The 24,662-nt window shown below is 45.3% G+C and overlaps 1 protein-coding gene across 2 annotated transcripts in view; it reads right to left on the bottom strand.

Annotated features, from left to right (window-relative positions):
- The window catches only part of tanc2b (tetratricopeptide repeat, ankyrin repeat and coiled-coil containing 2b), a 69,098-nt gene that overhangs the window by 33,790 nt on the left and 10,646 nt on the right, over window positions 1-24,662 (bottom strand). The window contains exons 2-5 of one of the 2 annotated variants that reach the window (XM_084566872.1): window positions 12,146-12,262; window positions 5,993-6,141; window positions 1,961-2,144; window positions 1,188-1,436 (exon numbers count right to left, since the gene is read on the bottom strand). In XM_084566872.1, the coding sequence (XP_084422998.1) occupies window positions 1,188-1,436; window positions 1,961-2,144; window positions 5,993-6,141; window positions 12,146-12,262 (699 nt within the window). Of the gene's footprint in view, window positions 1-1,187; window positions 1,437-1,960; window positions 2,145-5,992; window positions 6,142-6,394; window positions 6,532-12,145; window positions 12,263-24,662 lie in introns of those variants that run through there. The other variant, XM_084566873.1, reaches the window with a different exon arrangement.

The following is a 24,662-nucleotide window of genomic DNA, read 5'->3' on the forward strand; positions in this document are numbered from 1 at the left end:
AACCTCACTCACAAGTCTCTTTTGAAGATCCGGGCGTTGAGGGGCGGAGATGAGATCGAGGATGAACCTCTAAAACCCGGCAGAGTGGCTGCGCTGCCAGACAGCGGTGTCAAACAGCAGAACATGACCGGCATAAAGAGAGGGTCATAGCTGCAGTGACGGGCCCTTGTCAGGCATATTACAGTGTTTAGCGAAATACATAAGCGGGGGCCTGCGTGCGTGCTCAGTTGTTTCCCAGTAGGAGTGAACATTAGCGCTCATCCTCTCCGATGATGAGAACAATAACACGATCGGACTCATTAGGACCGCCTCGGCGTTATGAAACCCGACATTTTCCCTGATTTATTTTACTGTTACTTTTGGGAGCCTTTTGAGGCGTCCACGGCCTACAATAAGAAACACACATCAATGAGACCTCAGCTAGCAAAACAAATGTCAGTTTTCCTATGTGGGGCTCTTCCAGCCGCAGTGTGTTACTCTGCAGAATATGTTGTTGTATTATTCTGCTCTGTGGTTTCAATCTACACCAGAGGGCTGAGAGAGTTTAACAAAATACCACTGCGGATTTGCAGCGCCCCGAAATTTCAACACAACTCCGTGAAAGCATGAAAACAAGATCTCTTTCCTTCCTAGGTTATTATAAAAACACTATAAATTGAATCAAGTCAAACCATGACTGAGCTCCTCTTAAAACAAGCAGGGATTTTAGGAAATTTATCACAGATTTGCACAGGAAATGTGGTCTGGAGACTCAGGATTAGTTGATAAAATATCAGATTAAAACGTTCACAAGTGTGCTGTGGGTTGAGATGCCAAGGATTCACATTCGTAGGTGACAATCTGGACGTTTGCATTGCTATTAACAGCCAATGAGACGAGACTGAAACACGTGGCATGATAAAAAGCCACAAAATATTCAAAAATAATATGAATATTTGCGTTTCATTGTCATAGTTGTGATCACAGGTGGACACCAGCACCAACGGACATGAATGAATTCAAAGGAGAGGACCACGGTTCATCAAACAAGCAAGACGAGAAAGGTTGAAAGGAGTGAAGAGTCAGAAATAAGGTGCTAGCCAGAAAACAACTTCACCCTGGCTAAATTTGCATTCACCTTTAAACAACCTTACTTTTGACTCGTCGTTTCACCGTTTCTCACAGGAGAGGAAAGGGAAGGGACTCACCGGCCACAGAGTTGGGGCGGGGCATGAGGTACAGAGGGATGGAGTGGGCAGAGTGGGAGGACATGCTCTCCAGGTTGCGCTCGGGGATTTTGTTGAGGCTGTAGGTGGAGGCGGTCATGTTTTCGTCCACCCTGTACAGGAACGAGTCCATGCCTGATTTCTGGGACTGCCACAGCTTCAGGTTTCCCCGCGATCCCTCGCCGTACTTTCCCCCTCGCTCCATGTTCTCGGAATAGCTGGTCAGAGTGGCTGCAACACAAACACCATCCTTTAGGCCATTTTTTAAATTTTTTTTCTCCCACTGCTCGGTTGTTTTCACTGGCCTCCATTTGACCCACCCAGCCCATCTGCTTTCACATGTATTTGCTGTTGTTCTCAGTCGACGGCGATATGTTGATGTAAAATTTTCCCCCATCGAGCTGCAGGTGTTTACCACCATTGTTGCCAGGAAACAATGACGGCACCTGTTTTGACATCCGCAAAACACTTCATGTCAGGCAACATTTGAGCTCTCCTGTTTTTTTCTTCCTAATGCACATTTGCCACAGTTGATGTCAACATGATAAGGTACCCGAATTGTGCTCTAATGGGAATACAGGCCGCTTCCTGCTGTGCAGAGAAAGGTACCACCGCTTTACTGGAAACCGATCACAGACCAGGTGGTGGCAGGTGCAGTCATTGGACCGGTTTTTAGCCTACATTAGCACTAGTAGCAGGTTGGAGCATCGCATTACAAACACGTTCATGTTTTTTTTTAAACTTGCGGATCTCACCAATGATCCCGCTGTCCCTGCTCTCCAGTGTCGAGGTGGGACTGGTGACAGAGCCGTAGGCGCAGTCCTTGTTGCCAGCCTGGCCGGGCATGGCTGGGGGGAGGGTGGAGCAGGGGCTGCCTGCAGGTGGGGAGGCGGTGCTGCTGGTCAGGGTGGAGCACGGGCTGATCCTCTGGTTCTGGCCCTGGAAACAGACAGACACACACAGAGACACACAATGTTTTTAAAGCTTTGTTCGGCTCCATTAGCGCACGTAGATAAACACGGCAAAGCCCAATGTTTGAACCTTTAATAACTGACTCATACAAAAGAAAATGTCACTTCAATGTCGCAGTTTTTAAAAAGCTCAACCCTCCTGCTGTCTTCGCGACGTGAAATCAATCCATATTTGGACTTTCTCTCCCACACGTACACAAACACATATCACGATAAGTAATTATTTGTAGCATTTATCTAAAATATATGATAGAAGAAGCTTCGCCAATTCAACAAGAACACGGAAAATATAAATGTCTGGTATGATTATATACACAAACAAGTTATTTTCTTTCCAATAATGCTAATTAAACCACCCGCGACCCCTGCTATCACTTTATGAATGTATATTACAACACAATTTACTGGGGCTAAGTGAGAACGCATGAATGAATGTTTGACACAGACATTCAGACGGTGCATCTGAAGTTGTATAAATCTTTCTGAACAAGTATAAGAATCATAGGAGCTGCGTGAGAATTTCCTCACTTCAAGTTAAGTGACTAATACAACTTGAAACGCCTTTTAAACTCAACTAAAGACCTACATTTTTATGAAAACAACTGTGCCACGAACAGAACGTAGCAGCCTCGATCTCACTGACAGACTTATTTTTATGCATAATTTCCTCTTCCATGCTGTGACTAAAATTCAGCTTTAACAAAAAATGAAACAGAATTTTACTTTTAGTCCCGTTCTGGGTGCCCTGCAGTGACTTTATTCTACGTCAGCTCAAGTTAGGAGACAAGGCGACCAGAAGGGATGAAATAAAAACTCTTACTGCTTCTAATCCGCTGCTGCGAACATCCACAGATGCACATACAGGACATGAAAGCCAGATGCATGCAGCATGTCCACACATACGGTGTTGGGGGGGGTGGGGGGAGTAATTAAGCATTCGTAACGGAGGTCTCTTCTTAACAGCTGTCGATGAGTTCAGGTCAACACTGGAATGAACGCGGAGATAACAGGAGAGGTGGAGTGGTGCTCAAGGCGAACCTACTAAGCTACTATTATTTTAATCATTTATTAATCAGTCAATTATAAACGTCTCCTGAGACTGCAGCTGCGCCGATTAGAAAGTGTTGTTGATTAATCTGGGGGTTGGTTGTTTGAAGCGTCCTTGGGTGAGACACCGATCCTTGATCGCACCCGATTGCCGAGCCATCACCCCCCGTGTTTTATCGGGTGAATGAGGAGGTGTTCTGTTGGTTTTTGAGATCAATTAATTAATAACTGAAATCAGACAATGCAATTTCCCAGAATTGCAAAGGAGACATCTAATCAAAAATCTAAATATATATAAATAATCATAAGCAAAGCGTCATTTATTTATTTGACTTTAAAATCAAAAGTCTAAACTGAAACTATATTGAGTTTACAATGACATAAACTATATAAAAAAAGCATGTCTTCCTATTTGAGAGGCTGGACTATATCACTTAAAAGAAATTACAAGTGAATTTGAAGAATAAGTGCCAAAATTCATTGATTGCAGCTCTATGCACGGCTGAGACATGCAGCAAATCCTCATACTTGAGAAACCTGGAACCAACAACTAGATAATCTTATAGTACGGTATCTTACAGTATGTCACACAGTTTTAACTGCTTAGTGGGACAAGTGTGACATCTGTAAACAGGTCTACACACTTCCATTACAGCATGCATGGCCTCCAGCCCTCAGCGGTTATCTTTGTCAGACACAATCTAAGTCACTGCCACCCTCTGCCGCCTTCACGGACCGGGCCGCTCAAGCGTCGCGTTTTTTACGTGAGCCTGACCCCGGTTGTAAGGGGACGCACGCGCGGACGGGTGAATCCCTTCAAACGCGGCGGCTCCATCCATCCGCCGGGCTAGTGTGGGTCTGACCTTAAACGTCAGACGCACGAGGATCGGTTTGAACTTGGGAGCGTTGCATCTATTCAGGGAGCAGGAGCAACGAGAGCATGAGAGGCAATTAACTGCGCTCCTTGCGAGTTGAGGTCACCTTGTTCCGTCAGCTGGTGAGGTCTTGCAGCAGAGACACCAGATATTGTAGGAATTTAAGCGCGCCGGATGGAGGATGGCGGATAGATGTTTTATAATCCAAATACACATTTAATGGAACTGATTCTTGTCTCACAGTCATGGATTCTTCTTTTAAGCAGGTGGATATGTGCCGGGTTTAAGTACAGTATAGTATATAAACGAGATACGAATAAAAGGTGAATTCAAAAGAAATTAATGAACAAAAATCAATATATTTACTTTGAAATAATAGAAAAAAAGCCTATATAACTTCTCCAACTCGTAGTGTCACAGTATTATGGTAGAAATTCATGGTTACATTGCAAACAAGAACAACTAATTCAGCGTTTTTGTCTTGGGGGGGGGGGGGGCACAGTTTCAGACTTGTGTCACTGCGTCAACTGAAATGCAAATTAGCACAATTACAACAAAAGCCCACTCCTTTATCTGCTAATAGATGGTGTCTCGAGGCAATCCGTGTCATTTTTTGGTGCCTAATGAATCAAACAAAACCGCATTCCAGAGAACAGTATTCGGGGCAGATATCTTAAAATAATAAGTCTGTACTGTGCGCACGATGCAGCGGGGCGCTAGCATGAGTCACGTCTCTAAAAAAGAGCCGCTTGAATAAACCTCTCTCAATTTACACAACCCCACCAGCCACAGCAGCGCTCGCATCAAGAGCAGGCAGTCCATCAGTCTAATCGCTTATCCACACTGCTTTAGTGCAAACCCCGCTTTGAATGCTCCGGCAACAGGTTAGCCCCCTTCTTCGCCTCCCCCACTTTTCTCCCCCTTCCCCGTTCCTCTGTCTCTCTCCGCTGCTGCTACTGTTTTTCCTTTGCTTCCACGCTTTGGAAAATTCATACCTGTCAAATCAGGTTTAGGTAGAGAAACCGGGGCAATCTGCTGCAGAGCTTAGAGCAGGCCTGTTGTGCCAAGAGCTGTTTGTTGCACAACTGCCAAATTCAGGAATAGAAAGGTTACGGCGCGGGAAAGAAACGTTAAGCCTAAGCCGCTGCATGTCATGCAAGACGCCTGCTTTCAATAAGCAAAGTTTAAAAGTACACTAGGAATTAAAATGATTAGGATTATTTGTCATGTGAAAAGCTGATTGAATGGAGAGTTATCTGATTAATCTGAAGCACTGTGGCAACTCAGGGCTATTTACTGAGAAGTCTTTTGATCGGGGAAATCCCGGCTTCAAAGACCTGTCAAAACTGAATGTAAACAAGAGTATTATCAAGATAAATGTCAAAACGGATCCATCTGCGTGTTTGTTTAAGTTCCCAATGCCTCGTAATAGAAATGTGTCAATGTGAAGACAATTAAATTAGGATGGAACGTATCGGCGGCAGGAAAACAAATGAGAGCTGGTCTAAAACAAACCCAGCTTCTCCTCAAAACGGAATCATCGGATATTTGAACGCAATGCCAGAGCCTGCAAATTCAGAGTCAAAGCAACGTTATCTGTAGATTCTTGTCTTCTTGATAATGTTTAAAGAGAGATATGTTTTGCTTTGGTCTAATCCAAAGTCTGAATGCTGTATATTCAAGTGTATAATCGCGACTGATTGATGATTTGGTCCATAAAGCATCAACAAAATCTGTTGAAAAGGTGTTCAAATGTCTCTTTCTGTCAAACCCAAAGTCCAAATACCAGATATTTCCTTTTCATGCCATACAGTGGTGTAAAAATATAGAAATGGATCGATTTTTCCTATGTAAGAGTCTGAAATCATCCAAATGTCATCAGCGAGGCCGTTACCTGTCTCGCCTCGGGTTCCTCCATGCTGTACTGGGTACCGGGTGGCCCCTCGCTCACTTTGTCGCCCAGAAGGAAACCCAGGCGCGTCATCAATGTGTTGGCTGCCTCATCCACCGACGGAGGGGGGCCCAGCTCCTGGCTTGACTCCCCTGCAGAGGCAGTGAGACGGAAGGAGGAAGGAGGGGTGAGAGAAGAGAGAAGAGAGAGAGAAAGAGAGGGGGAGGCAGAAAGGAGAGAGGAAAGGAAGAATGTGTGTCAGTGGTGGGCAGAGAAACCGAACAGCAGCTTTCTTTCCCTGAAAACGGCAAAAACACACACTTGGTTTGCTTAAACCGCGGCAGAGGCAACGCAACGAACAACGGCACCTGAGCTCAGGAGGAGCTAAATGATAAAACACCCTACCTGAGTTTTCCTGTGAGTTTTCAGAGCTGCGCATTACACACACACATTCCTCAACAGCTGGTCGTATTTTGGTTGAGGTATCCTCTTACATAAACTCCGAAATCCCCTCAGCCACAACAAGAGCTGCTCAACTGTTTCCACAGTGAATAGCTTAAGCCTTCCACACTGACGACAGCTCCTTCCGCACAACACTCATCACCGCTGCAGCTCGTGTGACGTAATGAGATACGCCCTTCACCTGCCTGTGTGTGAGTTTGAGTGTGTGTGAGAGAGAGAGAGAGAGAGAGAGAGAGAGAGAGAGAGAGAGAGAGAGAGAGAGAGAGAGAGAGAGAGAGAGAGAGAGAGAGAGAGAGAGAGAGAGAGAGAGAGAGAGAGAGAGAGAGAGAGAGAGGGAGGTGTGTGAGCTTTCAAGGCAAAATGTGTGTGTGTGTGTGTGCGCCTCTATCCTGATTACTCCCGGCAAAGAAAACACCAGGGTGAGCCTGCATGATGATCAGATGATCCACAACCACACACACACACAAACAAAGCCGAAGGGTTTCCGTTGCCAACTCTGCAACAGGATCCAGAAGAAAAATCCCTTAATGACCTCATCCCGTTGCTCGGTTGCCCGGGATACACTCCGCCCCGTGACAAACCCTCATCGGTGATATCATGTTTTTTTTCAATAACACCTGGCCACGGTGCCCAAGAGGTGTCCGCTATATCAACTTAATTTCAATTTTGTATTACCCACTAGAGTGCCGCCCTCAGAGCTAAAGGTTTTTGCTACTTACTCGCCCTCCCGGTTGCAAAAAAAACAGCCGTTTGGACGCAAACAGCTGTAACTGGGTGTGTAAGGCTGCGAACTGGCCGAGACATTGATGGCACTGAAGCCAACACCACGAGAAGGCTGCGGCTTAAATCAACAGCGGTGAGAGACGGAGACAGCCAGTGGCAGGACCGGTTTTCTCACAGTTATTCTGCAGGGCAGGTCGAACCGGACTGGCAGGTAGCTGCGCTAAGTCCTGACTGACAACCATTAGACAGTCCCAGCCGCCACAGCGCCTCCTCTGAAGACAGACAGCTTGTCTAAAAGCCTGTGGCCTCTCACTCGTCGCTTCAAAAAGACGTACACAAAGACAGGCAACGAAAAGCCCGGGCTCCCCTCTCTTTTCACCTCGCGTACGGAAACGTAGAGCACCGTCAAGATATCCTCATTAGGTTGACTCCAAGTCCCTCTGAGCACTTTCTGAGGGGAAGGGGGAAAAAAGAAAACTTGAAATCAAACGGAATTGACATGCTGCAGAGCTTCACTGAAAACACACAGCAGCAACTTATAATAAGGTAATCACAGCGCACATTAGGTCCAAAACAAGCTAATTACGTGCGAGCCTTGATGAGATGGATATTGCTGCTTGGTGGTGTGTCTGGATACACTTTACATGGAGCAGGATACATTCACAAGGGCCTCCAAGGTCAGTGAAACCCTGGGTGTCCCTGGAGGGGACAGTTCTGCCTCCTTACAGCTAACGTCACAGGGGACGGCAGAGATGCACAGTCATCAATGGATGTGAAAATTGCACAAAACGCGTCCGCCGGGTCATTCTGAATCGTTAGCTGCAGCGTCTGGACATGGAGGCAGTGGAGGCTTCCTGGTTGACAGACTGGTAGTAGTAAGCAGCGAATACATTAGCAGGGATTAGTCAACTGCTCCGGTGGAGGCGGGGGTTTGCAGCGGACATGACCGAGATCAAACAGGGGCTACGTCCGCCTCTGTGTTCTATCACTCATTTCATTTGTCTCTCTCTCTCTCTGTCACAGCTCCCCTTTTTCCTCTCCATCTTACTCCGACATCTCGGTCGCAGCCAGCTGTTAGCCAACAGTTTGTCTAGGTTTCTTTTGATGTGGGAGCAGAATCTCTAATCCCGGGCGCCCGAGCCCGCAGTAACTCCCTTTAGCTAAACATAGGCAATCCCTTTGTACAGCTGCACAACTGTCATGCTCTTAAAAAAAAACAAAAAAACTCAAACACATGGTCACATGACCCCAAATTTGTGAGAATCCACCATCAAAGTCTAAACATTTTATTGGTCTCAGCATTCATTAACGCAAACTACGTCGGGGTTGTGTGGGTATTTCTTGATTCTTGTCTCTATTTAGAGCCCGTCCTTTTTGTTCTTTAAATACAGATTATGACAGTCATACATGCTGAAGCCAACGGGGGGAAGAAAAAAAAGCAAAACACAAGCTTCTAGATCAGTTCAAAGCAAGATGACAGCACTGAGGACAGAACACGCGCCTTAAGGAACACCAGTCGTGTCTCATCACGGCGACAGCACGAGATCCTTAACGATAAAAATCTGAATAGGGAAAAAATATATCAGGACTAAAACACAGACCCCCCCGCCCTCCTCCCGGTCCCCACACACACACACACACACACACACACACACACTCACACAACATCTAAACACATACAACACACACACACACACACGAGCTCCTCTCCATTGGATTCCTGAGCTGAGAAGGAGACAGATGGTTGCCATAGCAACTATCTTTGCGCGCAGCTAGGAATGTGTTTCTGTGCAAGCGCATCTGTTTCTCCCTGGCCGTCCACAGATCTGCCCTCGCGCACCAAGAGAGTGGGGCGAGAGATGGATAGTAGGGAGAGAGGGAGAGAGAGAGAGAGAGAGAGGGAGAGAGGGGGAGAGGGGGAGAGGGAGAGAGGGAGAGAGAGAGAGAAGCATGTGTGCTGCAAGCAGGGGACTGGACAGGACAGGAGATGGTATTAATAGGCCCGGCCAGCAGGTAAGGTAACACATACTGTATGATTCGGTGGCTCTTATTTCATGTGTGTACCCGGGCACAGATACCTTAATGATCAGAAGCCCCAAAAGTGAACCCCACATGTTTAAAATATGCAACACCCCAAGTGAAGAAGAAAAGGAGGCGGCATGCTGTGCATATGGATCAGAAGTTAAACCAGCTCTTAACTAAAGGGTCTAAAGGTGTTGCACATATTTTAGGGTAAAAATAAAGCACGCTGCAGATGCGAGCGCAGATACGTACAGGCATCTAGGAACCAGGTAACGGCAGCCTGATCATAAGATAAAGTGAATTTCACATTCCTGATGTGCAGCAGTGATCTTATCTACGCAACACTTCGAGGTTGTGTACCTCAAAGTGGGACCACATATATATATTTATGTACACGACTCAGGACACCTGGTTATGCGTAAAGCGTAAGACCAATGTCAGTGATCTGACTATACCATTTATACGTCCTGGTATCATGTTCTGTTTTATGGTTGGTGGTCTTTCATTTGTTAATAAAAACAAACAAAAAACGCCTTACTCACTGGTAATACTTTGCCACCTTGAGGCCTGTTTAGCTTTGTTTTCATTGTAATTATCTGTGTTTAAATTATTTAGTTTTTGAAATGGGAACACTGGCTGCTTTAAGGAAGATACAGCGATCAGGCATAACATTAAGACCACTTTATGACAGCAGTTTCTTTTTCTTTTTTCAGTACTTGCATTTATTTTTGTGAAGCATGCTTAAATGGAACTGTAAAAGTGGTGAAATAAAATGTGAATAATTTACAGATATGAACATACACTGATTAAGCATAACATTATGACCATCTTCCTAATATTGTGTAGGTCTCCCTTGTGCCTCCAAAACAGTTGTGACTCATCAGAGAATGGACATGGGCCTTCTGAGGGTGTCCTGTGGTGTCTGGAGACTGAATGTTGTTAGTGGGGGCCTTCGGGTCCTATGGGTTGAGGGAAGGGTCCTCTGCTGATCATCCCACAGACACTTGATCAGTTTGAGATCTAGTGAATTTGGAGGCCAAGTCAACACCTTGTGCTGTTCTTCATGTTTTTTTTGTGTGTGTGTGTCTGTGTCAGGCTGCATCCTGCTGGGAATGGCTGCTGCCATCAAGGAGTGTCATTGCTATGGGGTGGGGGTGCCTGGTCTGGTCTAGGTGGGTGCTACATGTCTAAGTAACATCGACACGAATGCCAGGTCGTAACGTTTCCCAGCAGAACATTGCATTGTCACAAGATGGTCATAATGTTATTTACGTCACCTGTCAGTGGTCATAATGTTGTGGCTGATCAGTGTAATTCTGCATGTAAATATACATTTCTTTTACCTTATTAATAAAAACTGTTATTTGTGTGAGGGATGACTAAATATGATTTCAGTTGGGCTTCAACTCAACTCAGAGTAGCTCTATCATAGATATGATGTAGAACTACATTTACTACATTAGAGGATTTTATCTGTAACGCCTGGGGAACTGCTTAAGAAGGCAGAGCTCTAACGCCATTAGAAAAGCTTTCACTCCATGATATATGAAGGCTGGCTGGTGGTGAACTTTACTAGCCATCCCGCAAAATATTCACAAACCATATTTATGAGACCACAAACTTCTTTGTGTGGCCATAAACATCAGCTGATACCTGACGTCCTCCAGGCGAGCGTCAGCAGCCGAGTGTGGACTGGCATGCGATCGGATGTTTAAGTCGGCGTCCAGCTGCTACACGTGCCAGGGAGCCCTTGTTAAGAGCTGAGATGTCCATCCGTCCACCTGGGAGGTTGCGAGTCGTCACGCCGGAAAATTCATCTCAGCCCCGCAGCTTCCCCTCCAGCGCAAGTTGTTATTGCACAGGCAGAGGATCACTGTTTGTAATCAACTGTTTTCCTGCCTCAGTGGCAGCAGAGATTACCATTTCATCCCCGAAATGTCATATGTGCGAGAGCTTTCGGCAGCTCATAATAACTGATATACTGCGGTCTATTCCACGGGATTGATGCAAAATGAAGGGTCAACTGTTTCTCATCCACGACATTCAAGAGCAAACTGGGTGCACTGGGGAACTACAGTCTGTTCTAAAGCACCACACACTACTCAGGCTTATACAGAAATGAAAAAATATTCAAGTGTATATCACCTACTTAGAACCTCCACAGAGCAGAAACTCAGCAGAAGAGGCCGACAGACGGTGAAGGCTGGGAGCACTCTCTCAACCATTTTCCTTCTAAGTGACACCAGTTAAGCCTTGAGGCCCCCGATCCCTATTTCCCCCATGTCTTCATCCACCCAAGTCATGCTGCAGCACTGTCTTGCCCTGCTGAGGAGTCCCCATAACCGCCAATCGAGCCGAGCCATCAAGACAGAGCAGGAAACGAACACTGCGTTTCTCAGCGGCGACAGGAAAAGGAGAGGCGAGATGAGAAAGCAGATACAGCAGAAGCAAATCACGGCAGTTATCCTCGCGTGACCCGCTTTAAAGTCCTCTCCGAGCTGGGAGAAGCGGGGAGAGGCGAGGGAGGAGGGGGCGGGTTTGACAGGGGGAGAGATGGGAGGGGAGAGGGTCCGCAGGATTACAGAGTAAAAGCCGGCTGGGAAGTTAAGAGAAAACTGCGGCGACGCCGAAACAAGCCCAGCGTCCGCGAGTAAGCGCGGAGTGAGAAAGCAGCAAGGGAGGATTAGGGAGACGGAGCGGGAGGAGGCAATGAGGATGGACACAGTGGCCACCAGCAGAGCTACTCCATTAACGACCTTAGCAATGTTTTTCTGTCTAACAACAGCCTGCAGAAATACTGGAAAACTGATCAATTCCACCCATCTCTCTCTCTCTCTCTCTCTCACTCTCTCTTTACTGCGTTCAGCAACGGGAACCAACATGCATAAAAAAAAAAAAAAAAAAGAATTACACAACGAAGTGAGGGATGAGCTGGCCAAAAAAACTTACCAGGGCAGTATGTGTCCAGGTCTGGATTCTTGGCAGTGGTGGAGGTGTGTGTAGGGGAGCCAAGCTCTGATTGTGGAATGCGAGGGCTCTCCACAAACTTTGCTTTCCGCAGAGGGGCTGGGAGCAGAAAGCACACACACACACACAGACACACACACACACACACACACACACACACAAACATATAGAGAAGGAGACAACACGTGCACACACACACAGAAACACACACAGAGATCAGGGAGATGGAAGAAGACAAGGAAAAGAGGAGTGGACAGGGAGAGGACAGGGAGGGAGGAAGACAGAGAGCTTATGAACTTGGAGCAGCACACTGATAAAATGAAAACATCCTGAAGGCTTTCTTAGGCAGGGTTCGCGGTTCGCCTTGGGTCAGAAAAAGCTGAAGCACGAGTAAACAAGCAGCGTGGGCAATCAGGTACTGGGCCAGTGCGGACCAATACACCGGCAGTCTACCACTAGTATGTGAAAATATTCCCACCCTTCCTTCCTTTGCCTACTTTCTTTTTCTTTTTTTTTTTTTTTACTTGCAACACTCACAAGGAAGCGAGCAATATGCACATATTAACTGAAACAGAAGGAGGAGTGCAAAACATAAGTTTGCTGATCCGGTGTCATAATCACACCAAGGAGATCCATCTTAGGGAAGATCCTCGCGCCTGAGTCCCTTCCGCAAGAAAGAGCGGGTTCTGGGTTCTTGGTTACAGCACACGGATTGCAGGCACTGTACTGCACGCCAGGCCAGCTTACGGCTTCAAGAGCGCATGCAACAACAACAGCATGTCTGCAAGGCGCACAAAGGGACGCCCATTCACCGCGAAGAGGAGCCTTTGCAGTGGCGAACATATGTCAAACACACGGGAGGAGATGCGAAACCTTCACCGTCCATTCATATGGATGTTACGCAGAGGTGCAGCTCTACAGGAATAACAACGAGATCATTACGCTTCTTGCAGGCTTTTTAATATTTTCTCAGCGGCAAAAAAAAATAAGCTTGTCTACAATAAATGTCTGGCAAATGCAGAAAAAGGAATGGAGACAAAGAAAATACATCTTTCTATACAGGAGTGACCTTCTAAATCATACAGAAAGAAACAACAACATATAACTAAGATTTGTTTTGCTCTGACGGGAACAAAAGCCCCCCCCTATACGGTTGGACACAGGCCCAGCGGTGAAAAGAAAATTCAGCTGATATCAACTAAACCGCGTGCAGGGCTCATTTGTTTAATCCATTTGCTTTTTTGTACTTGTGGGGCTTTGGGATGGGCACCGTTTACGCTTAATTGACTAATCTGGTTGAATAAGAGTTTAAAATAGATTATGTTCTGTATGCCGCGACTGTTAGGCATTCTTACTATGGGCGAGTGCACATGTCCAAAGCTATCCGGCGCAGCAACGGTGAACGGGAAGTCACGAGCGGCGGATGAAACATGTGTTCGAGCAACAATAACTGCAGAAGAAGAATAGGCTCCTTAGCACTTTTGTTCATGGTTCGTGTTACAACTAATGGCAGTGTGTGCGTGTGTAATGGGCGGAGAGAAGAGTTTTCTCTCCGGCTACAGCATATGCCGCAGCAGGGCAGAGTTTTGGTCGATGTAAAACACATAACATGTATAATAGAAACCATCTAAAGGTTGGCAGAAAATCATGACTTCCTGCCTTATTTTGAAATCAGGTTGCATTGCATGCTTAAGAACAAACTTAAGAACAAACCAGATATTCTCCTTGTAATCTTAAACTTGGACAAAGTAAAACATTTGAACACGATAGCACAACATGCACAACACAAGATTACGTGATCTTACAGGGTAATGGATGCAAATAATACGAAAACAACTTGTAAATCTACTGATCCAGACTCCATTTGGGTTACGCCTGCAAGCTGTTTTGCCAACCGCTAATCAAACCAAAAGATCGCAAAGAGGAAGTTTAGAAGGCTAGCAGGAGGCTTGACAAGCGTGGATGGGATAATGGTCGGGGAGATTAGGTCAACACGGGGGTTTATGTTAACTATTTATAGTGGTATGCTAGCAAATGTTAGCAAAGAGGGCTCGAATGTTTACGGTTGCTTAAAAGTAACGCCGTATTTATACAGATTTTAAATCCTAAACTCGAAACTTGCTTGATATCGATCAGGGCAGCCCTGATGAGTCTGCAAGCAGTTTAGTATCCACAGAGTGGATCTGTAAACATCTCACATTACCAGATAATCTGGGCTCAACCTCACTATGGGTAAGGGCCAGTGTGGATCGTTGGAAGGGGTGAATAAATCGTGCCATAACGCCTGTAGTCCAATTCTTTAATCCTTCATTTAATCAGGAACAAGACTGATAGGCGGTTTAGGCTTCTGAGTCAATTTGACAGCCCAGACTCTGGGAAGACCCTAACGCCATAGCCTGACGTGCGCCTCCCCAGAAATGTAATTACACGTCACGACGACGGAGACCTCAAGAGCTGTGATTGGTCTGCTTGGTAGTAGCGTATTTCCACTTTAGTATTTCCGGCTGCTTCTCCATTTCCGCAGTTTTTGAATTGATTGTTTTGGATCATTAAAGATGGAACACATCGAGGAAAGGTTACCTGACTGGCACAGGACACAGCACCGACTAGCGTTGGGGTGGCAACTTTACAGAGCGAGCCAGACTGACAAGTATAAATGGCTCGCACCGGCATAGGCTACATGCGTAGGTTACGGCTACGGCGTCTATGTCCCACAGTACTTTAAATCTCACACACAGAACTGTATGCTGTGACAACAACGGCAAGCAAACATGCAAACATGCTCACAATCCCAGTGCTGTGATGTTTACCTGGTAAAATGTTGACCAGTGACACTTAGTCTTAGTTTATCACAGTAACAACACAAGAAGGTTTGGCCTGGTTTTGGTCTTAAATCAACAACACTAGACAAACCGAAGTTTCGGATGAAAAGTTATTTCAGCACAAATGTCACAAGCAAATGTCACGATGATCCATTCAAAAGTTGCCGAGACATTTCAGTCAGGATCAAAGTGACAAAGCAAAAAGATCAAACAAAATATATTTCCAACCCTGGAAAGATCACCAAACAAGAGACGGTGGCAATATCCTGACAAATAATACATTTAAATGTCAGGTGTTTTTCTTACATGTGCAACAATTCATAAAAAAGCCATGAAGTTCTGTATAAAAACGGCCTCATTTTAAAAATACAAGAACATTCTGCGCCTTGATCCTTGATCCGGATCTGCACCTGAAAAATAATTACTTGTTCCGTGTCTAACTTTGCACCAGTTCGCTGCGATCTGCTGTCGAGATTTTAGTTATTCCGCTCGACGACAAAGTCAACGAAACAAAAAACAAGTTCCCCTTGGAAGAGGAAATAAAGATCTGCTTCAGCGCTACGTGCACGTGTATAAAGCAGGAGCATTCACTCGTCGCAGTGTTAACGCTGTGTTAGCATGGAACTGGAGAGGACTCTCTGCTAATTGACCAAACTAGGAAGAGAGCCAGCACAGATGCCACAGTGAGAAACTACAACTAACAGCCAGAATAAGAAGGGCCCAGAGTCATCAACGACTGGCTCAACTGCAACTCTGAAACAAACATTCATTTGGCAGTATTTGGTTTTAGCTGCATTAACAGATATCAACACGTACCATGAATATGTTTCCTATCCTCCCGTCTCAATCAGTTGATTATTATTTATTAGGCGACTATGGCACAGTTTGACTTCCACGGCATCTTTTGTTACAAGGCGCTGGTCACATCTGGTGCGGTGGCTTTGCTCATTCATCTAAAGGGTGCTCGTCTGCACACTTGAGCAGTCTGTTGTGCATCGCGGGGAATTAAACAAGTGGGGAAAGCAGGCTCATACCAGCCAGTGGATGTAAACTGGGATTAGTTAAGAACTCTTGACCTTCAGCAGAAAGCGTTAGAAAAGTGTCCTCCACAGTTTATGCTGAGAAGAAGAGTTTTACAAACCTATTTAAAAGCTTTTTTTTTTGTTTGTTTAAGAGTAGTCACGTGCTTAAAAGAGAAGCGACACATGGCGGACACATGTCTCTTTCAACCCGCAGTCCTGTCTCATTTTGCTGCTCTTACACCTGCGCTGACAAGCTTGCAACTGCTTGCGCTGACATGTAACAAGCTACAAGGAGAGTGTGACGGTCTGCGGTTTTCGTGCGACAGAGCAAGAACAAAAAGTTGCTCATGTCAAGACTTTTGTAAATATTTTAGAGCACACCTGTGCAAAGGTATCATGCTGCAGGGGACGACTGTACTGAGACACTAAAAGCATTTTTGCATAAACGCCAGTAATTAGGAGATTACCGTTTCTTTTGTTCCTGGTCACCCTGATCTCACCTCTGCAAAATGGCGAAGGGAAACTCTAACTGTGTATTGGAGTAAATCCCCTCTATAGCACCGGTTCCAGGAGACTAAATCCCATGGACTTCTCTCCTGCAGTTCTGTTGTCAGCGTGTGCCAGGCTGAGGATGGGTGACAGTGTGATGGATGGCAGCGGGCAAATCCACTCCTCTAATGAGCTTATGAATAAATATATCTTGTCTGCATGTGCAAATGCACGTGGCCGTGAAATAGATATCCGTTACATGCTCTGGATGTGAGGGTGTGAACATGAATATGCATGCGACATGTATGCAAGTGTACATGTGCGATTAGAGTGAGAACGGGGAGGGGGAGCAGGAAGACTTCGCCACCGCAAATGAGCTAAAGGACAACGTAAAAATTTCAAATCTATTCCCAAGACTGTTCGCCCAGACACGCAGCCTTTGGTGAAGTTATCAACCAAAAAAAAAAAAAAGTCAGTATTGTGATTCAAATTCACACTGTGCTGTGCATATGAAAGAGGAAAGCTTCTTTTCAACATGGCAGTCCCCTCAGACACAACCTGGGCTTTCATCAAATAAATGACAAGATCTGAATATGAATTGGAAGCTCAAATATGCGGCGCACATCTCCCCATTTGCTGCAGATAAGTGAACGATAAGCAAGTGAAAGGAGACATTTCTATAGCGATGAAGCATTGTCTCTACCGCCGTCTCGGTTACATACAACCTCAGGCACCCACTCAGACAAAGACACGCAGTAGGCGCCCACACATGCACGCGTTAACACATACACTAGACCGGCAACGTGGGAGAGGACATACATTGCCCAGCTGTCTGCAACCTAAGCTGAGCTTCACAGAAGCTGAGCACGCGGCCCTGGTCACTATGGCAACAGCGGGGCACGGGGAAACAAAGAGTTGTCCACCTTTCTGGTTAACACCGAGAGAGGCCGACTTCACAGACGCTAAACACTGTTGTTGAAATGTAATCAAACGGCCTCTTCGCATTAACAAATCTCAGCTCCTTCACGGAATCAAACCCTTCCTCCGTCACCTCAGTTTAACGAATTTAACTATCGAATAACCCAAGCTGCTTGTCTGCTGTGACCCAAAAAGAGATGATGAAGAGGACTGATGCAACTGATGCAATGAGTAGCTTTTCATTTCTTAAACAACCATGTCTACAGATACATCCCGTGGTCGTGGAAAAGATGTTAGTCTGTTTGAGAAGGGTCAAATCATTTACATGCATCAAGCAGAGAAGACATCTAAGGAGATTGCAGGGTTAAGAACTGACCAAAGCATTATTAAAAACTGGAAGGATAGTGGGGAACCATCGTCTTCCAGGAAGAAATGTGGTTGGAAAAAAATCCTGATTGATCTTGATCGGCGATCACTTAAAGGTTTGGTGAAATCAAATTGAAGAAAAACAACAGTAGAACTCGGGAGCATTTCCACATGTGAACTCAAGGGATTGGGACTGAACAGCTGTGTAGCCTTAAGAAAACCACTAATCAGTGAGGCTAACCGCAAAAATAAATAAATAAAAAGGCTTCAATTTGCTAGGTAGCATAAAGATTAGACTCTGGAGCAATGGAAGAGGGTCATGTGGTCTGATGAGTCCAGATTTACCCTGTTCCAGAGTGATGGGGGCATCAGGGTAAGAAGAGAGGCAGATGAAGTGATGCACCCATCATGCCTAGTGTCTACTGTACAAGCCTGTGGAGGCGGTGCTATGATCTGGGGTTGCTGCAGTTGCTCAGGTCTGGGTTCAGCAACATTATGTGTCAGCTGACTACCTGAATATACTGAATGACCAGGTTATTCCATCAGTGGATTTTTTTCTTCCGTGATGGCACGGGCATATTCCAAGGTGACAATGCCAGGATTCATCAAATTGGGAAATTGTGGTTCAGGGAGCATGTGCTGGAGAAGGCTTTGTGCAGTGGTCAGACTCTTCCATCATCAACACAAGATCTTACGAGAACTAAATTCTAAATGAAATCTTTTCGTATTTTGCAACTAATTTAATACATGCAATAAAACACAGATGTGCCTCAAAATCAGTGTGGGAATTGAGCAGACATGTTGTCTTACATTAATTTCACCTGTCTTTACGGAAGACCCGGAGAGCTGTTCCCAGCGTGCACGCAGCCGTTCGGCAGGGAGACCGCTGATGATTTTGTGTGCTTCTCTTGTTGACTTGTCAAACAAAACAATGCGGACCAGATGTTGCCGTGCAACACAGAGGCCGCCGACAGCCAGCAGCAAGTGCAAGTCCATTAGCCAGACTGCCTCTCCCTCTTTTATGTATGCGTGAGAGAGTGTCTGCGCACAAGCACATGTGTATCTATCATTACAGCCTTGGGAGGATAAGCCGAGTAAGGTGAGGCGCGGGCAGAATTTTAAGAGGGGAAAAGGAGGGACTGATTTTCTAAAGATCCCTCATCAGCCGAGCTCTCACTCGTCCAGAAATCTGCTCATTCAACGTTTCACGTAACCTTATTGGGAACTGGATTAGACGGATAGCACAAAAAGCAAAGGGTTAACCTAAATCAAAGTGTCTGCTGAAGGTTTTCTGAGTCGTGTATCCATCGAAGTGTTCAAAATATTACTTACATACTTATTCTTTTTTTGCAGCAGCAGCCCGGCCTTGAAAGAAGAGTAATGATCTGAAATTGGGCTGGCCTTTGAAAGTGTTGGAAAACAACCTGACGGAGGGACATAGCTGTTAATCCTGACCCAAAGGGGGTAAGACTGAGACCGAGTGACCAGACATGACGTGGCTTTTTCCCATCTGAGCCCACAGTGCTGAGTAACATTATGTCTGAACACTCAAGGCTCATTTACCGGCCTTGGCTATATGTAACTTGTCCACTCGTCAGTCTGGCTCGCTCTGTAAAAACCCACCCAATCGCTAGTAGGCACTGTGTCTTTTTTGGCAGCAGGGTTAATTTCCGTTTCTACTTCCTGCTTCACTTTCCACAATGGCGACTGAAACGTTTGCCGAAATTTTGCCGAAATCGAGTCGTACAAATGTTTGTATCTCTGAACTTCCTCAGTTAACCTTTCCTCGATGTGTTCCATCTTTATTGATCCAAAACAATCAATTCGAAAATTGCGGAAATGGACAATCAGCCGAAAAATATTAAAGCGGAGACACGGTACTACCAAGCAGACCAGCTCTTGCGGCCTGCGTGGCCAGCAGTGCGTAGTTACGCTTCTGGGGAGGTGTTGGCATAGCTACTGCTCTGATCCTTATGCTGCATCATGTCATGGTTCATATGTCACTTTCTCATCTAACCAACTGTCTTCCGTCTTGATGTTACTTTAAAGACGTCAGTAGGATACTGCTTTATTGACGTTTAGCACACTGGACCATTTATTTGCTCTCATACCATCTGTGGTCTAAAACCCTCCTTGTGTACATCTTCCATTATGTCCATACTGCAGGCTTTCTGGGCAGCGGTCTGCTCTAGAATACAAACCCTTCATGACTCAGCTGTAGAAGCACAGCGGCTACTGTTAACACTGAGCTATTCTGACACTTAACTTACTTTTCTTGTGGCTTTGCGGCTTCGGTGTCGAGGTGACACAGAGGAGCGACTGTGAACTTTTCACATACCCTTCATCTACGGGAGACAAGGGAGGCCTGGTCTCCTGAGGATAAAAGATGTAAAGGTAAATATGATACCACTTTGAGAAAGTGAGTCGCATAATCGCCAAGGTCGGGCTAATAATAGCCTGGCCGCCTTGACCTTTGTCCCAGCAGGAGTTCGGGGCCTAGTGGGGATATTTATAACCTCCAAGATATGCTTCAGAACCACGCCCTTGTCATTGAGCTGGATGTTCCTCTGCTCTTATTTAATTAAGCAACTGAGTACACTCAAACACAAGACAATAAATGGGGGCAAAACACTGCTGGTTTTAAAGCTGTTCTGATTAAGATGTTTCTGATAATCTAAAAAAAAATGAACATCAAAGCCCTCCAAATTTCTTTCAAGACGGATAAAAAAAAAAGCTGCAATCAATTGTCGGTTTTATGTAATCCCGTAGACATAGTTAGCAAACCGACTGTAGCTGCACAAAGTCGGCGCTGTGATCCAGACAAATGGCTCATAGCGGTTCAGCAGCCTGAAATGACTGAGCAAATAAGTTAACAGCAGACAGACAAGTGGCGAATCTTAATACCGAGGCTGGTGTCATTGTGCAGCGCTGTGCAATAGTGCGCACGGCTTTGGATGTGCATCGGCACGTGTACACGTACAATAACACACTTCTTTAGGCCTCTGTGCGTTAGTGCGAGTATCTCGCTGAGAAATGTTTGCTCAGCTCTCCACCAGCGCCATTCGCAGAAAGCAGTGAGGTGGTAGATGTAACCCACTGCTCTGTTTTGTAAGCAAATCATTATCATCGCTATTAATAGCACACTGCGGGTTTCTCTTTTCCACTCTACAGCCTTTTTTTTTTTCCAGAAGGTACGACTAAATAGCCAGATGAATGTGAGCTGGTAGTAGTAACTTCATTTGTTCCTCACGCAAAGATGCAGCTTTTTGCTTTGCTGCACACGAGAGGATTAAAATTAAGAACGATAAACGGTGAATACCAATTCCATGTTTGGTGCCAATAAAACAAGTCAAATATGTTAACAGAAATTAATGAAACATTGAGGGATTAAAGAGTAAAACCAAAAGAAACATCAAGGCCTTGGTAAAAAAAAAAAAAAAGAAAAGAAAATACAAGAAAGCGGTCTGGTAATGTTTGATAAAAGAAGGGGTTACAGCATTCTTAGCTTTACAAAAACAAGTAAAAACTCTAAAATGTGTTTACCACGCACAGTTTAATCAATTTGTTAAATTTCCAGATGCGGTAAAAGTCATTATTCTAAATTTGCAAACACAAATTTCTATCCATCTACTTTTTTTCTTTTATCATTTCATTTAAGAAAGTTTTCTTTGACTGAATAGATGTTGGAAAACTGATATATAAAACTGTATATCATCCGCATAACAAGGGTCAACTATACAGCGATGATATTCCAGTGCAAAGTGGGATGGCATGGACAAAAATTTGAATGGTGCAGAGAATAGTCATTTGTGGAACACTACAGACAAGGTTACAAAAGATAGGCGGGTTGACATTTATGAAAACCACAAAAGCACACTATCAAAGACAGCCAAACCAACAAAGGACAATTCTTGTATTGAATTTTCTGCTTGGGAAACTAATATATCATCAGCATAACAGGGGTCAACTATATAGCAATAACATTACCAAGAGGAGTGCGGAAAGAAAATGAAAAGGTGCCAAAAATAGTTCTTTGTGGAACGCCACGGTCGGAGTCACAAAAAAAGGTTGTGTTGAGCATGAAGCAAACCAAATAGACACACTTAATAATAGCACCAGACCAAGGACAGCCACTCTGTGAGCACCAACTATCACATCTTTACTTCCTGTATTACCTTTTCATCCTGTAAAACAGAGGCGTATAACGGTATATTATCAACGTAACGGGGGTCAACAGCATAGCAATGACATTATCAAATGGAATGACGTGGAGAACTGAAAGGTGCCGAGAGCAGCTCTTTGTGGAACACCTTGGTGCCCATAAGTGCTATTTTTAATAACCACTGTCATTTAGCTGCTTATGTAGATCCGCTATTAATTTACACTGTATTGATACCACATGGAGAAATTATTTTTCTGCATATGACCTGTACAGTCGGGTCCCCCACCCCCCAACGACAGGTAAGTACCCAACCGTTAATGGAAATTTGCTGCACCGGTTTCTGGTCGTTAACACAACGAGCAAGTTTCAGTAGGGAGTTCCTATTCAAACTTCAAACTTCCTACCAGTCCCCTAGAACTGAAGAAGCTACTCGGATGAGTGGTGAAACGTCTTCTCAAAAAAACTCTACAAGTCCAGTGCCTTTTTTGAACCTTTTTTGGATGTACCATGACCTGGATGACTGAGAACCTCCAGACATATGACGTGTGTGACACTTGAAACTGTAGGTTGCTACTTGTGTAGTGCCCGGGGAGCCATTTGGGGGTTAGGTGTTGGGAATCTTTGGTCCCACTACCACTACGCCTCAACTTCGGACAATTAGAAGTTTACAGAGGAAAGTAAGATTACAGACAGGCCTGTAATTGCTAAAGTCGGCGCTGTCTAGGTTGCATTTCTTCAATAGACTGTTTCTTCAACTGTTTAGAAAGCTTTTAGGGGATATTTCTAATTGTAGGTTGTTACCTGGTATAGACACTGGAAGCTGACTTTAAGGAGGGGGGATCAGGAGGATGACTTCATCTCGCTAATGGCTGCATCTTCTCTCATCATAATAAAAGATTGTAATTCTAGATTCCAGGGAGTTGTTACAGAAGAGGCAACGCCGGCTCACAGGATGACTAATTCAGATTCGATAACTGCTGTATGACACGAACGGGAGAGCACTTTTATTTGAGGTAGAAACTGGAAGGCAAAAGTGTGAGAGGAGGGGACAACAGCGCACGCTTAGTATGCAGCTCGTGATTGAATTCCCTCTTCTAAACTTTTGGGCTGAGAAATAAAGAGAGGGATTTTAAAGGCCAGCAGTGTCGTCAATGTTTGATTTATGACCGGGGTGTCATGCACAGCGCATACTGTGCCCACCTGCTCTATAGAGTCACTCAGCGGGCTGCTTTTGTAATCAAGACTGAGTGGTGAAACAGGCCTAGAGCTGCTACCGGAAATCCAAATGCCATTCTGACACTAAATACCGAATGAAGCCGCTAATCAAATAAGCAAGTTAACATCACAACCATTTTCAGGGGGAGTTAATATTAGTTCTGCCCGGCTACATTTCATATAGGATGTATATCAGGCTAAATGATGCCAGTAAACTGATCCAAGGAGGTTGGATTTTAGGCGGTCTGACATATTTATTTCAAAACTCATATTAGGCTTACAAGCCATTTGTCTGACACACGCTCAAGGGATTGCACTGGAGGGAAATTGAGCAATTATATAAATCAATATCACTCTGAACCACTGCAGAAGAGGGTGTATGAGGTTTGTGCACAAGTACGTGGGCCACATCTATTGATAAGCCCACAATTCAGACCGTAAAAGTACGGCCACCAACCTACAAGAAACTTGAAAGGAATCAGGAAATCTGCTAAAATGTCCAGCGAGAGAGAGAAATAATACAATGTCATCGCCATGGAAGTATGTGCTCCATTATTGTGGATGAGACCAGATTCCCTCTGCTCTATCAACTTCAAATAACCCCATGAGGGATCCTAAAACCCAGGAAACATATCTCCACCGAGGAGACAATAAACACGGCTATTTAGCGACCCTAAAATAGAAGTTCTCTATGCCACTGCCCGACGCATCCTGACTGACAGCTGACAAGGTAAGCTCATCAAAGCGCTCTCCAGGTGGTGATACTAAGTGGTGTGAAAACCGGCTGTGGGCGCCTCATCAAAAACCATTCACCTGAGACGAGCAATAGCAGCTGCTGATGAGGGGCTTGTGTTTCGCTGGCAGACAGTGTTATTGAGACATTTTGTTCCGTTCGCACACCAGCTTTAGCAGTCCCCCGGGAAAAGCCAGGGAGGCAGTCAGCCTGCAGCACTGGAACTGAAAGGAGGAACCGCGTCCCAGCACATGACAAGGTGATTCTGGTAGACAACAACAACAAGCTGCTGCTGCTGCTGCTGCGGACTGCACGGTGAGGAGGGGTGAAAAAAAACCCCTCACCAACTTCAGCTCGTTTACGCAAGCATATGCTACATATGATGCTGTGCTCTGGAAGGAAAAGTGAGACACACAACAACAAGAACAAGCACCATTAGCCGCCCACAGCTTGTGCTTAGACACACGCACACTCCAACAGACACACGCGCACTCAAAGACAATTGAAGGCTCACCCACGCTGACGCATGAAACAGACCAGCTCGCCACAAAAAACACTTACATTATCACACTCTGGTTGATTCACAGGTCCTCGAGCCTACACTGTCATTAGAGTTCAACCCTTTGAAAAATGCATCATTTCATGGAGAGACATTACTTTCCTGCGCTCCTCCCATCAAGCACCATGTCTGAGCAAACGTCACTCGAACCAGCGGCCGACGCAGCCGCCCGCGAGACCAGACCGGGGCGGCGAGCGCCGGTCGAGCAGAGGT

The sequence above is a fragment of the Chelon labrosus genome, assembly GCF_963514085.1.
Source record: "Chelon labrosus genome assembly, chromosome: 19".
Lineage (NCBI taxonomy): Eukaryota > Metazoa > Chordata > Actinopteri > Mugiliformes > Mugilidae > Chelon > Chelon labrosus.